Below are 15,534 nucleotides of genomic sequence, written 5' to 3'. Positions count from 1 at the left end.
ACATATCAATGGAAAGTGACCAAGAAGCTTGATACCAACTCCATCCTGATTTTATATGACTGTTTCCAGGAAAAAAACTTCACTGTGGCAAATTCCTTCTCAAAATAGCTCAACAAGCTTATTTTCCATCTTAAACCTCTGCTGTAACAATTATAGATCTTTCCAGCGCCTTGTAAAACTCGGGCTGTCAGACACTATCATTTCTGGAAAAGGGTCTGTGTTTGCCTCAGCCACATGTAAGCAGTTAGTGGGCAGAAGTCTTATCTGGGCAGTCACCGTTCTGTCTTCACTTTCAAGCAATGACCAAGTTGAAAGGGTACTAATGATGCCCCAGAGTGTACTGTTGGTGGAGAATGGCCAGTGAGAATTGCCAGGTTCCTACCTATTTAACATGTTATTCCATATTCGGCCATAAGGGTCAGTTCTGATTGCAGAGTGGGGCAACCCTCTATTGAGACAAGCCCTGGCCACTTCTGTCTAGGCTTAATTAGAGACTTGGAATAGAAGCAGGAACATGTTCTGGAGGCTGCTGTTTTTGTACCAACCCCTCTCACATTTGTACCACAAATGTTTGCCTTTGCTGGAAATAATGGAGCTGGACCAAGGTGTTTCCTGGCAGAATGACTGAGGTCGTGGGGCCTGTGTCACATGAGATCCAGGGCACAGATGGGCTCGGGTGGCACCACCATGGTAATTGACTGCCAAAGCTCTCTTCTCTGGACTTGAAGCAGCAGAGTCAGTAGAAGCGATGCTTCTGCAGTTGTCTGGCATTTGCGTCTCAGCCATGTCCCCTAAGGATGTGCCAGAACTACACTGTGAAAGAACCAACAATAGTTTCCTGGCTACAAAAATTGCTGAAGTGGAACCAACTGGTTTATATGTATATATATTTAACTCACTAGCATAACACAGAGGCAGTCTTTAAGCAAAAAAGCACCATTTAAAATATTTCGGCTGGAAGGAAGTGGGTGTTTGAATTTGCTAAGAGGAGTTCTGTGATTCAGTGGTTGGTGTTCTTAGTCATTCTGAATGCCTATATGGGGTTTATTCATTGAAATGGTCATTTTAATATATACTGCAGTGATTTAGGGTGGGATCAGAGCAGTGAGGGCTGCCTCAGGAAAGGATGGTCATGTAATGTGTCTCTCCTACCTGTTTACAACCAGCCTAGTACCAGACACCTTGATGCAGCAGAAAGCCCAGAGATTTCAGATGTAGAAAATACTGAACTGACTCCAAAACCTGTCACTAGTTCTGTGTGCAATCTTAGCCACACCTCTTTGCATCTCCCAGTCTCGGTTTCTTCATCCATAAAATAGGGATGATAATATTTATATCAGGATTGCTACAGGAAATAAATGAGGTGACATATTTAAAGTACTTGCCAGAGTTCTTGGAGCATAATATGGGGCTCAACAAATGTTAACTCCTTCCCGTTGCCCTGTTCTGAGTGTTCTGTGGAGGAGTGGTGCAGAGTGCAATCTAGGGGCTGGGGACCTGGTCCATGCACATGGTCTGTGCAGCCCTAGGGGGCACCACTCACATCTCTATGTATGTTCCCAACAGGAACATGGTAATTGTAAGGAAAAGGCAGCTATCTTGTTTCTACTTTGGGAAAACTTATAGTGATACAAGAATAAAAACTGTGTGATTCAAAAGTGTTTTTCTTTATTTCTCATAAATTCCCTACTATTTTCTTGTATTGTATTACTTTTTTTTTTTTTTTTTTTTTTAAACAACCTGTAGGTTTTGACATTTTCCATTTTCTCTGGAACCTTAAAAGATGTTCACAATGAACACGGGCTATTCTTCATATGGTCTAAGATATCTCCCATCTCATGAACTCACATTACTTATGAAAACAGATGATGTAAGCATTCCAACCTCTCCTTAACTTGCCAATGTTAGTCATGTGGGGTCAAGTGAAATTAAAAAGGCCTTGGAAACCAGAGAGTCCTGGGTTTGAATTCTGATTCTGATTCTGTGACTTTAAGGATACATTTTTTTCTTTTATTAAAGGAGCATCATATGACTCCTAGCCAGCTGGACAGTGAGGATAAAATGAGACAAGGCATGCAAAACGTATAGACATAGAAGGCACGCAATACGTTTTACAACCTCTCCCTTGCCTTGATTGTTCTTAGTTTTATTTTCTTTTTAAATACAATCAACTGGTTTAGGAATAAACATGACATCTTTGAAACAATTTGCATGCATATCTTGGTATATAAAAATGGAAAATAAACCTAGTGATTTTACTGTTAATTATTCCTGTTGAATAATATCATGCATTCATGCATTTGGTGAGGCACTAACTTTTTATCCAAGATGGTTGTGTATTTCAGTGATATAATGTCATTTTAAATAATCATAATGCACAGGCCTCACAAACATACAAATCAGATGTTATAATAAATTAATATACTTCATTTATTCATAATGTCTCTGTCTATAGTAGGTTGATACTAGGACACTTATATACAGCAAACCCAGGAACTTGAATCAAGGGACAGTGCAAATGGCTGGAGTCAGAGAAGACAGGAGGAGGTAGGTGCAGAAAGACAGTGTGCATCATGCAAAACGGTACAGCACTGTCAAGAAAATCACCACCATAATTCCAGGGCAATGAGCATTTGGAGGCAGATGGTGGAATGGCAATAAGATAGGAAAACATCAAGAACTACCAAAGATGATGAGAAATGAGATATAGAGCAATACTCTAAGCAGATGCCTAGGCACAAAACAACCTTCTTTTCTTTTGGCTGCAGAAGTAGGAAATAAATGCTAAAACTCCCTTTAATATGTGCAGGAGGGAAAACATGCAAGTCAGCTTACCAAGCTTAATAGATTTCATGTCCAAGGTAATGTCAGATTTGGCACTCTTGAAAGAGCAGGCACATACTCTTCCTCTCAAAAGAGTACTTAGCCAACAAATGTGTAGCAGTTTGGAATTTTCTATGGAAAATGAGGGAAAAAGTAAAAACCTATAGAATTTAATGTATGTGGTTCATCAAGATTCAGCTAAAACTACTTTGGGGACATCACTACTGTATGCGTCTTAACATGTTTTAAATCACTAATATTCTAACTAAACTCATAATGGAGGCCTTTGACTGAATAATTAATATCAAATATTCTAACTGGCATCAAGGATATATTGGCTATGAGGAAATGATGAAAAGTTTGATTAAAATGGACTTTTATCTGAGGAACTAAGTGACATAAAAATGAGGTGGCAGTAGCATTAACCCCCTGATCTCAGCTGTTTGGCATCTTAAAGTGATATTACATGCTGGGGCTTTCTGCATTTTCAGGAAGTTTGAGTTGACAATGGAGACATCTTAATCTCACAAAGAATTAAATTGCTGCTAATTCATCATTTTGTCCTTGGCATTAAGACTGAGGTGGTATCAGGGGGCCATTCAAACAGGCAGCTGATTCTACTGGGAAGGGGAAGTAGAGACTAGGTTTTTCAGCATAGGGAATCTTAAGAGAAAGGATGAAAAAGCTTAATTTGGTGGGGTAAAAGAGCTTCACTGATTTTCAAAAGGCAGTAAACCCTGTCATATGCAGATGTGGAAGATATGATCTAGATAAGTTCTTCTGCTCATCTTAGTATTCCTGCAAAGTCAGAGCAGCAATCTTAGGGACAAACACTGCAAGGTAGCTTTTCACAGTGAGGAAGATTCTTCAGATAGGGTTGCACCACCAGGAAAGTGTCAAAGCCACTGGCCATGATTCAAGTGTCTATTAATAAATGAAGTGTGACAGCCTCAAACTCTGGTAGAACATTCCAATCGCCGGCATGACTGCGGGGAGCAGTACATATATGCTCATGAAGCGTCTTATTTGACAAGCTGGCCTTGTTGCACAGAGAAGTACTTGTTGTACAGAGAAGTTGGGCAGCATGGAGACTGTCAACTTTTATAGACCCAGACAGTCAAACCTCTGCCCACACCCAGACAAGCACTCACACACCTATTTACCTAATGTTCTGATTGCTCAACTTTTCATTGAACTCTTTGGATTACTATCTAGATTAGCTTCAGCCAAAGCCCAGTACTGTGGCATTGCTGGAAATCTGCAGAACTTGAATGTCACCGCCAGTGACTTAGCGAGCACAATAAAATAATGCAATGCCGGCAAAGGAAAATTCAGTAACAGTGAATGAAGCAGAAGTTCATTGGAGAAGAGAACAAGAGAAATCTGAGAGGGAGAGCATCTTTAAGAAGTGAGGTAAATGACAGAAAAGGATGTTGAGGACACCCAGACAAAATGCTTTTGGGATAACCAAAGATAGTAGACAGCATGCTTGTTGCAAGTTTCAGAGTTACCTGTGCACTTGTGATTGGACTCTTCCTGATGGGCATAAGTAGACGAGAAGACTGAGACCAATAAAATGAACCAACTGAAACATTAAAGCGGAAGCATGCTCTTATGGCGTATTTCTTCTGAAATGAACACAGTCGTACCCAATGCGAAAACACCGGGAATGTACTTAGAAAGCAAATTCATTATGGGTTCCTAGGAAGTAAGCATTAGCTGCTTGCTCCTTCTAAAGCAGCTCTTTCTATCCAAACTCAGCTCTAGTATATTGCTTCCCATTGCACAGCCAAGTAGAAAGCTGCTTGAGATATTCAGAGAGACCTTTTTTTCCTCCCAAGTAACTTATGTAATATGGGTTACAGAAATATCAAGGACTGGAGGCGAACATGGCCTGAGCAGGCCTTTGTCCTTCATCAGCCTCAGGAAAGGGAGTCTTTCTCTCCACAGGACTGCTCATGCAGCACTCCACCAGGAAATTTATTGTCATCTTTTTTCTTCTAGGGAGATATTATTTCTAATCTTAAGGAACTACAGTACCAATTTGCAGACACTGTTTTTTCAACTCTCAGGAGTGTTCTAACAAAACAGGATTCTCTTTTTGGTAGGCAAAGTGTATTGCTTAATGTTCATCTAGCAATTACACATTAAACTGTTCATATTTCAAACAAAGGGCCCAAGGGAACTGAAAAAAGAATTGATTTTTATGACAGCATTACAGAGACGGTTGAAAGGCATTACTTAACCTGTATATTAGGAATGTTCTGTGTCATATACAAAGATGAAGAAGACACAGTCCCTGTCCTCAAAGGCACTTACATTTTAGTAAGAAATACAAACAGGTGAGCAAATAACATAAGGGAATATGATAGGTGCAGAGTATGGATTAAACTGAGCTTCATAACCTTAGCCAAGGTGGTTACAATGAACACACTCGCAGCCAGACTGGGTTAAAAACCCAGCTCTGCCACATTTTAGCTGTTGGACTTGGGCAAGTTTATTTAACTTCTCTCTGCTTGTGACCTTCCCTATGAAATGGGGATAATTATCAGGTTGCTGCTGAGTCACAGGGTTGCTGTGAGCATTATCAGTCAGGAGATGCAAAGCATTTAGAACTGTGCCTTGTACATAGTAAGTGCTCACTAGGGAGGAACTATTTAGAAGTCTGGGCTGGGTGTGGTGGCTCACGCCTGTAATCCTAGCACTTTGGGAGGCCAAGACGGGTGGATCACATGAGGTCAGAAGTTCAAGACCACCCTGGCCAACATGGTGAACCTCTTCTCTACTAAAAATACAAAAATTAGCCGGGCATGGTGGTGCGCACCTGTAATCCTAGCTACTTGGGAGGCTGAGGCAGGAGGATCGCTTGAACCTGGGAGGCGGAGGTTGCAGTGAGCCGAGATCACGCCACTGCACTCCAGCCTGGGCAACAGAGTGAGACTCTGTCTAAAAAAAAAAGAAGTCTGGACTCCTGTTGATTTCAGAGAAAAGATACATTCTCATGAAAAATCATTTCTTATATTGGAAAACAGCACTCTAAAACAAACTGTCAAAAAAGCTTTGGAGGATTTCTTTCCCATAACTAACTTCCTTGTATATAAAGAAAATCTATTCTTGGCTAGGTATAGTGGCTCATGCCTATAATCCCGGCACTTTGGGAGGCTGAGGCAAGCTGATTGTTTAAGCTCAGGAGTTTGAGACCAGCCTGGGCAACTTGGCAAAACCTTGTCTTTACAAAAAAAAATGCAAAATTTAGCTGGGCATGGTGGTGCATGCCTGTAGTCCCAGCTACTCTGGAGGCTGAGGGTGGAAAATGCTTGAGCCTGGGAGGCAGACATTGCAATGAGCCGAGATTGTACCACTGTACTCCAATGTGGGCAACAGATGAGATCAGACCGTCCAGCAACACTTGGGTGCAGGAGTAGGTATTGCTCCAGTGGTGGAGCCCATACTTAGGCCTCTACCTGGGTAGAGGAAACAAAACAAAAACGAAAAAAACTATTCTCATCTGTATAGCAATGTACTGAGACTCTACCGTATACATGGCCTTATGTTAGGTTCTGGGTGTAACAAGTGATGGATATAAAACAAAGTCTCTTATTTCAAGGAATTTCTAGTTCAATGGGGTGGAAAGGGGCAGTGGAGAATAATAACCTAATTCAGGGTGTTTTTAGGGCACTGGGAAGGTGCTAACTAAATGTTATGGAAGTTTAAAGGAAGATGGCATGGGTTTTGGCAGGGGGACTTGGAGGCGTCTTGGAGGCAGAAGGAGGGGTATATCAAACAGGCAGCTGTAACTGGGGTCACAAGAGTGGGATATGAATGTTAGGCAGGCGCTTTTGGAATCATCATAGAGATGGGCATTGAATTGGCAGGAATGGAGGAGACGGCACAGAGAGAATCCACGTGGAGCAAAAGGTGGGAAGCAGAATCTGGTGGAAGTATCAGCGGTGTGGGCAGAAGCCTGGGGCAAGAGGCTATAGTGTGAGTGGGTTGAGTGGAAATAGAACCAACAGGCATAGGCCACTTTTTCTTAGGAAATGTGGGAAAAGGAGGGTTGAGCAAGGGTCTTTGTTTTTCTCTGACATACAAGAGTCAATTTAATGGGGCAGACCTGCCACCCGAGTCCTGCTCAGGTATAAGTCTGGTAGTTGCATGTTCAGCACTGCCCGGTCCTGAGATAATAGGAGTATCTTAGCAGTATCTCTGGATCTCTCCCACCAGCGAATAGGGTGCTGCTGTCATGCCATGTCTGCCCTGGGAGCTAGAGCATAATGCTCCACCTTCCTGGTTAACTCACACTGGGTATGGCCTCCACCACTGGAGCAATGCCTACTCCTGCACCCAAGTCTTGCTGGACAGGAGCCCTGGCCTCTTGCCTAGAGCCGAGTCAGCATCCTGTATCTGTTATAAACCCCCTCTCCGTAGCACTGCTGTCTACTATCATGTCCATTAGCTCAGCTTATCGCTCAGATCACAGTAGATTGCTATGTTCTCTTGCACTTGACCATCCAGACCACTGGTCTTTCCTGAGTCAGCGAATCCTTCAGCTTCAGTGAGTTCCCCCAGCATATCCCCATGCAGGTGCTGCTTCCTCTTCTCCACACAGTGGGGAATCCTGGCAAACTGTGCCCCTGAAGTTGTGCATCTACGATAGTAGGCAGAGGGAGGAAAGCAACGCCAAAAGGATTAAAGATGCTGCCGAGAGAGGGTAGTTGGTGGCTCAAGGTCCCCAAGAAACCAGGGAGAATGAGCTCTGGTGTGTGGGTTTGCCTCATTACGCTTCTTCCCCTGAGATAAAAAAGCGCTAACAATAAAAAATCCTTCAATGCACTACACAGACTCTTCGCTGAGGGTTTTGCTTGTATTATTGTATTTAATACTCATACCAGCACTATTACCGAGGCTCTAATATCATCTCCAATTTGCAGATTAGAAAACAGAGCCTGGAGCAATTCCATCACTGCCCAAGGCCACACAGGTGGTAAGTGATGAAGCTGGGGCTATAATCATGGCCTGACTCCGAGCTCAGGCCCTCAGTGCATCCCCTTCTGAAGCATGTGTGAGCGAAGATGCAGGAGTCCGAACTGCAGGAACAGAAGTTGAGGGGCTAACGTTGAATGCCTCAAGGTCGTAAAGGAAAGGAAGTGAGATCACCTCCAAAGACTGGGCTTGGGGAATTTAGTCATCTTCGTAGAACTTAACGGGAGTAGAAAGGGTTGGAATGGCCACTGTGGGATAGTCAGGGGAGTTGACAACATGACTACAAAAAATGCTGGATGGCAGCAGGGACCCAGCTGGTGCTGCATAATGTGAATTTTGTAGTGGAACCCATGAATGCAGTTTTATGAGTCTCTCCAGTAACCTTTCACCGCCCATGCATGTAGGACCACAGAAGAGCTGCAGTGCCTTTTGCTCACTCCCTAGGACTCCACACTTGATTCTAAGTCTGGAAGAGCAACATCATGCGCTGATGCACGGAGCCAGCATGCACTGGAGAGCGGGGCGGGGGCGGGGGCGGGGGGGTGGATAATGGGATCCCATGGGGCCAGGGATGGGCCAGGTGGGAATGACGGAGGCTTGAGATGGGAAGAGTGGAGAGTTCACTGCTGAAGGGACTGACCGCAAGCAAGGAGACCTGCGAAATCAGAATGGGACCTGGGAGAATTGCGAGTGGCTGGCAGGCTGGAGTGAAAAAGGAGCCGTTTGCAAAAACACATACGTCGATGTTCGCACATCATAGCAGCCTAGGAAACAGCCACTTCCCTACTCACCTAGGGTGAGTAATAATTTGTATCGAGCAAGAATAAAGGAATGCTGATTTCATTCTGTTTACTACCAAGAAAACTGGGGGCTGTTCAGGCTGGTAAAACATTGGCCCTGGTACAGGTCTGGTGTTTACTAACGAGGTTGTATTACAACCACACTCCGCTTTCCAAAACAGCACCCTCAAGAGAAAAGAAGTCAAGTCCTTTTTCTTAGGAGGCAGAAGATTTGCTTAACAATAACACTTAACATCGCTTAGCCCTTAGCCTTAGGCAACCTCATAACTACCAAGTGCTGGGAATTGTCTTTTTCCTGTGCTGGCCAGCGCTCTGGCTTTATTTTGTGAAATGTCATTGAGCCTGGCAGTGGGCTGCATGGGCCTGCTTTAAAGATGACAGAGTTCTATGGAAGCACTTGACCAGAGCTCCTCACCTACTCCATGTGCTGTGGAGCATTTTCTCTGTGTCGATGGCTCCAAATTTGGCATAGAAATCAATGTTATTGAATTGTTCCTAAAAACTACTGCGAAGCATTGCACAAACAACATAGGAACCCAATCAGTCAGTAGCATATTAAGTTCTCTATAAGGTTGGCCACCGACTTCCTATAGATGGATTTATTCCAAGTTTTAATTAAAAATTTAACTCCATAAATATTTCAAAGCTCCCTGCCTCTGTGATGAAGAGGGATCTGGTGCCTACCGAGATGTGCTCGCCTCACTCTCCTGGCAAAAGGAGACAGCAGTGGAGCTGGTGTGATTCAATTAAGTGGACAGTAAAATCTCCAGGGGGAAAGACAAGAAAACCAGGGTAAATGTCACCGGCACTCAGAGCAGCATCTGCATACCTTTTCAGAAGCCAGCAGTATGTCTCTGGCCTCTGCTTTCTGCATCTCATTAGTTTAATTTGGAGCCCCCCCCACCCATGGACCAGGGTGCAATGCCTGGGAGGAAGCTTTGCATCTCCTCTTTAGATGTTGGGATGCAGCATCCCCATTTAAAAGCCACTGCCAGGGGTTCCCCTTGCATTTATCTGAGCCCTGTTTATTCTCCACCATGGCTGCCTCTGGTTGCCAGGTAGCTGCAAAGGTCTGTTTGCACATGCAACTAATTGTTCCTACCATTGTGTATGTGGGTGAGTGAACTTTTTGCCAGAATTATTTCCAGTTAGAGATGCTTCCCTTTCAGCTACAGTTTTATTCTGGGGCTGGCGGGATTTTGTCAATTCATACATTCATAAAGAGCCATAAGCAGCATAAATGTATTATCTTTGTCAGAAAACCCCCACCACAGTATTTAGTCCTAAAATATACTTGTTTAGAGTCAGCCATGAGTGAGTATTTCAGGGATTAGTGAAAATAAACAAGAGTTGGAAATTCAGAAGACTTTAATAATTACAAACAGAAGCATTGGTTGTACTACCGTAAAAGGCTGATTTGCTTGACTCCTTTGCTAACAGTAGAGTCCTGAGGATGGACTGGGACTGTGCCTCCAGTTTCCATATTCTCAGGGCCTGGTACATACTAGGTGATCACCAGATACATGGTGAATGAATGAATGAATGAGTAAAATTTATAGAATTTTAAATGCTATTTCTGTGCCTTTGAATTTTACCCAAAAACTCAATTTCTGCACTCTGAGTGCAGATTGGTCAGGAAGATTTTAAACTGTTTCCAGTTTTCCTTTTTTTACTCCCTCTCATAAGAACATTCTATTTTCCATCTGCCTTAACCACAATTTCCATATACTTCAACAGTGAAAGCCGGAAATCTTATATGTAAAACAAATTTTTGGAAACTACTTCCATTTTTTAAATGAAACAAAATGTAACCGTCCCTTGGGGATGATTCCCCATTCCTTGCGGGAATGGTTCCAGGACTGCACCTCCTCCACCCTGGCCCCTGACCTCAGATACCAGAATCCACAGATGCTCAAGTCCTTGATATAAAATGGAATTGTATTAGTATATAACCTATGCACATCTTCCCATACACGTTATATCATCCCTAGATTACTTATAATACTGAGTACAATGTAAAGGCTATGCAAATAGTTGTTATACTGTACTGTTTCGGGAATAATGACATGGAAAAAAGTTTGTACATGATGAGTACCATTGTGACTGTCTTTTTTTTCTTGGATATTTTCGATCTGAGGTTGATTGAATCCATGGATGTGAAACCCATAGATACTGAGGGCCAGTTGTACTAAGCCAAGGAAAATAGAAACAGAAAGCTAATCATAAATAAGAAAAACTTATTAGACAACACCTATTAAAAGAAAACAGGAAGATAAATAGAACATAACTTTATAAAAGCTTTAAAAATATTGTATTTTGGGTGTCCTGCCTAATCAGGACAAAATAGCTTCTCTGCTAGATTTGAAATTTTATTACTTTTGAAAATAACATACTATTTATAAAAGCAGATGGTCACTTTGGCTTTGCCTGTTGTAATGTTCAGGGTGTTCTTTTGTAAAATCACACACACAGGTACAGTCAACATACAATGTCAAACAGTCACTCCATCTCTGAGTTGGCACTTTAACAGCTCAGCTTTGATAAAAAAGCTCTACTTTGAGTCTTTCCCCCACCCCTTTAAAAGGCAATATTTGAAAACACTGCAACTTTCTGCCTGGCATTAACCTTACTTTGTTTCTCTTTTGGATGCATTAATTCCCACACTCTCACCTCACCTAACTCCCATCGTAGCTGGACTGCATGTACTCTTGGAAAAGCTGATTCTTTGTCATGTGCTACTGATAGCAAACTAAAATTCCTCTTCATCTCACCAATAACAGCACAAGTTTTGAGAACTGTATCTCATTTTCAAGGGTGTTGAGTTACAGTATGAGTGGATCATGTCAGGCCAGGGTGGCCCAGCAAACTTTTCCCATGCAGTTGTTTCTTTCCTCCACTGGGTCTGTGCCTCTCAGCAATATTTGCTTATTGCCTTGAGAACAAGGTCAGATTCTAAATCAGGCAAAGAACACCTTCCTAAGTTCACATTTCTTTCCTGTTTCTTAACACCCACATGAAACTCCAAGCTTAAGACTGGCCCGCCATTCCTTGTGCGTAACTCCTAGGACAGAGGATTTACTATTTGATTGTCTCTAAGCTTGGTGCAGGATGTTCGATATCATTTTTATAGCAATGGCTTAGGATTTCCATTTAGTATCCAATATTCTTGCTGACACATTCAATTGCAATGATATACTATTTTCTCCCCTTAAAAATAACCCACAAGTGTTTCAATTATTAGCACATTTGTGAAGATGGAACTAGGGCTACAGCAGACGGCAGCAAGGCAAAATTACAACATATTCCCTATTTCAAAGCCAGATTTCTATTTCACGTAGACTTCTCTAAAGACTTCATTTGTAGGTGAGCTGGAGATGGGAGACCTCTCCGTGATCTACCTGGGTAAGGATGCGTACTGCCTCTCCATCCCTTCAAAGCGGAGGTTGTGTGCATTCCCATCTGGACCCTTTCCAGGCACCTGTAGAGAGAAAAGTAATTAGAGATGAAGATCCATTATACACCCTGGTTACTGACAATGCATCTCGAAATTATAATCAGTGCACAAATGCTGTTACTGCCTGCCAAAAATCAACCACGGAAAAGCAAGCAAGAACTCCACATTGCTATAAGAATTGATGATCAAGCCACAAACATGGCATTTAACAACAAAGTCACTTCTTTCAAAAAAGGGTCACTGTCAAACTGACTCCCTCATGTCCCCATGCCAAGAATATTCTGTAGGATGCTAGACCATTTTCTTCTTATTCTTCTTTTTTTAAAACCGATTTTAGTTTTTTAGAATAGTTTTAGGTTTACAGAAACATTGAACAGGTAGTATAGAGGTGTCCCATACATCCTGTACCCAGTTTCCCTCTTATCGCTAGCTGACGTTAGTATGGCACATTTCTTACAATTAATCCATATTGATACATTACTGTTAACTAAAGTCTATAGTTTATTTAGATTTTTAACTAATGCTATTTTTCTGTCCCTGGATCCCATCCAGTATGTTACATTTAGTTTTCACGCCATTATAGTTCTTCTTGGCTGTGAAAAGACCATATTTTTAAAAGCACCGTTTCTGGCTGGGTGCGGTGGCTCACGCCTGCAATCCCAGCACTTTGTTGGGAGGTCAAGAGTGGGGTGAATCGCCTGAGGTCAGGAGTTTGAGACCAGACTGGCCAACATAGTGAAACCCCATCTCTGCTGAAAATACAAAAATTAGCCGGGTGTGGTGGCACACACCTGTAGTCCCAGTTACTCAGGAGGCTGAGGCAGGAGAATCACTTGAACCCGGGAGGCAGAGGTTGCAGTTAGCCCACATCGTGCCACTGCACTCCAGTCTGGTTGACATAGTGAGACTTTGTCTCAAAATAAATAAATAAATAAATAAACAAATAAATAAAAGCACCTTTTCTATAAAACCTTTCTTTACTAACAGGGGTTGCTGACAATCAACTGTCTACTCCACAGCATCCATGATGCCCTCCTCTGACCACCCTGAACCTCAGTTCTCTCTCTCTTACGAATGGCCACCCATAAGTGATGAACTGTTTTCTATCTAGTGTTGGTCTTTATTGTTTTTGTCCCTTCCTCTGCAGGTCCTGTGTTTACCTCTCTTGGAGTCTTTTCCATCAGCCTCTGAGATCCTAAAGGGCAGTGACTGGCCCCAGTAGGTTTTCAGTACTGTGTGTTGGTTTCTTAATGAAAAGATATTGTATCTCATCCTTCTGTAGCTATCATACCAACTAAAAACAGGACGAACACATAACAGGTATTTAAAAGTACTTGATGACTGATTGATGCCCCACCTGTTCACCTCAACACACTTGGTATCACATGGACCACTCATGTGCTTGCTTTTGCTCTTGGGTATTCCTCACACATGGGCATGGAAGGAGTAAACAGAAAACCTGGACTATCAGGTTGGAAGGACGAGATTTTGCCAGTAAGCACAGGAAGGAACTAACAGTGTCAAGGTCAGTAGGGAAAATTTTTCTAGGCGGTACTCAACCACCTGGAAGTTATTTTCTTCTTACCAAAAGTCCCAGCTCTCCATAAAACCACCATTCCATCCCAGCTTGTGCAGAGTGTGTATATGGGGTTGGGGATATGGGGAGAGATGTTGCAAAACAAGTACACACATGCACTTAGATTAAGAAAGACTATTCTTGGTGTTTAATTATTGTGGGAGGACCTTTAGAGTGTGTCCTATAAAACCTCTTTATATTTCATCAGTAGGTGGAACAGGAGACACTGGGGTTATCTGAGAGGGCACGAGTCCAGTGAGCTACTACGCAGGTAGGGATGAAGACTGTACATCTTTAAAGCAATCACAGACAGAGAGATTGAGAATTCTCTGCAGTAGGGTAAAAGCCTTGGTTTAAATTTCTGAACTTTCTACCAAAACCAGAGGCAAGGATGGTGACAGACAGGGGATTAAAAAAAAAAAAAAAGAAAAAAGGAAGAAGTGAAGGACAGAAACATTGACCTCACCCATTCCTACCTAAGGTTTGCTTTCTTGTGTTTTTAAACTAGTTCTTATGGAAAGAGAATTCCTGCAAATATCAATACTATGCTGAAGGTTATTAATTGTGATTGTTGGAAAATCACTATGCTTATGTATCCATAGCATAGCTCTGGATATTCCAACTGAACTTTTTCTTGTAGCTATAAAGTTCCAACTTAATAGTTTTAGCACTGTTATCCAGAACTGTCCTGGCATAATGATAATAGCAGTCAGTATTCTGTTGCCTTGAGGAGACCACATGCCTGTTACTGTTCTGGTGCCTCGAGGAACAGATTATGTGTGTATATATATATATATATATATATGTGTGTATATATATATATATATATGTGTGTATATATATATATATATATACACACACACACACACACACACACACACACATAATTATATGTATTTATAACATGATTATGTATATATACATACAAATATACATATAAAATATTCAAATATACATAAAATATACATATATACATATAAGTATGCATATATATGTATATTTGCATGTATATACATATATGTGTTTATATATAGTACACATACACACACCTATGAAATATACCCAACAGCATATAAGATTCTATGAAATGTAAGGTGATCCTTATTCTTAAGGGATTTTCTGTCTTTTTTGGGAAAACAGCATTCAAACTGAAATAACCAAAGAATGAAATAGGATAATGTATTTTCAAGTGCCATTCAGGATGTTATCAGCAGTAGCACAGATGAGGCCTGGAGGTGTCAGGAAAAACTTCATGGAAGTACCAGAACTTGGGCCAGTCTTCAAAAGATAGGCAGCAAGCTTGCATATAAGAAATTATTCTGTCCTTCACTAATTGTGTATATCTTTGTATGTTTCTCCATTGATACTGCAACATCATTAATGCAGTCATTCACTGTATTCAAAGCAAAGAGAAATCCAGCGGGTCTCCTCATGGAAACAGGCCTGCAAACAATTATGGTACAATGAGATCACTGTGGAAGTCTGAGGAAGGAGGCAGTGGGAGTCTGCAGGAACAAATTCCAAAGTCCACCTGGGAGAGTTGAAGACAGCGTCATACGGGTGTTGAAGCGTCATCTCAAACCTGAATATGGATGAGGAGGAGTTTTTCTGGGGCAGAAGGGTGTAGGAGTACTAGGATAAGCCATTCAAGTAAAGAGCACAAAAGTGAAAAACCATGGAGGCATAACGAAAGCACTGTGTCTTCAGGGAATTTGAAGATTTTGCAAAGGTAGAAACAAGGTATGAAGAAAAGAATACTACTAACTAGCAACTATACTATTGTTGCTACTACTGTGGCTATTACTGTTACCACCACCACTGCAATTTTTAAAAAGAAACTAGTGTTTAGAGCAGTTTTAGGCTCACAAAAAAATTAAGGCGGCATACAGATTTCCATA

The 15,534-nt window shown here is 41.8% G+C and overlaps 1 protein-coding gene across 11 annotated transcripts in view; it reads right to left on the bottom strand.

Moving 5' to 3' along the window:
* The window catches only part of PARD3B (par-3 family cell polarity regulator beta), a 1,076,689-nt gene that overhangs the window by 54,799 nt on the left and 1,006,356 nt on the right, over positions 1-15,534 (bottom strand). For all 11 annotated transcript variants that reach the window (XM_024243295.3, XM_024243296.3, XM_024243297.3 and 8 more), the window contains one exon: positions 12,005-12,084. In XM_024243295.3, coding sequence (XP_024099063.2) covers positions 12,005-12,084 — 80 coding nt within the window. The remainder of the gene's footprint in view (positions 1-12,004; positions 12,085-15,534) is intronic.

This window comes from Pongo abelii, chromosome 11, assembly GCF_028885655.2.
Source record: "Pongo abelii isolate AG06213 chromosome 11, NHGRI_mPonAbe1-v2.0_pri, whole genome shotgun sequence".
Lineage (NCBI taxonomy): Eukaryota > Metazoa > Chordata > Mammalia > Primates > Hominidae > Pongo > Pongo abelii.
Note: the sequence above shows the minus strand (reverse complement) of the source record. Positions and strands in the feature narration are given on the sequence as shown.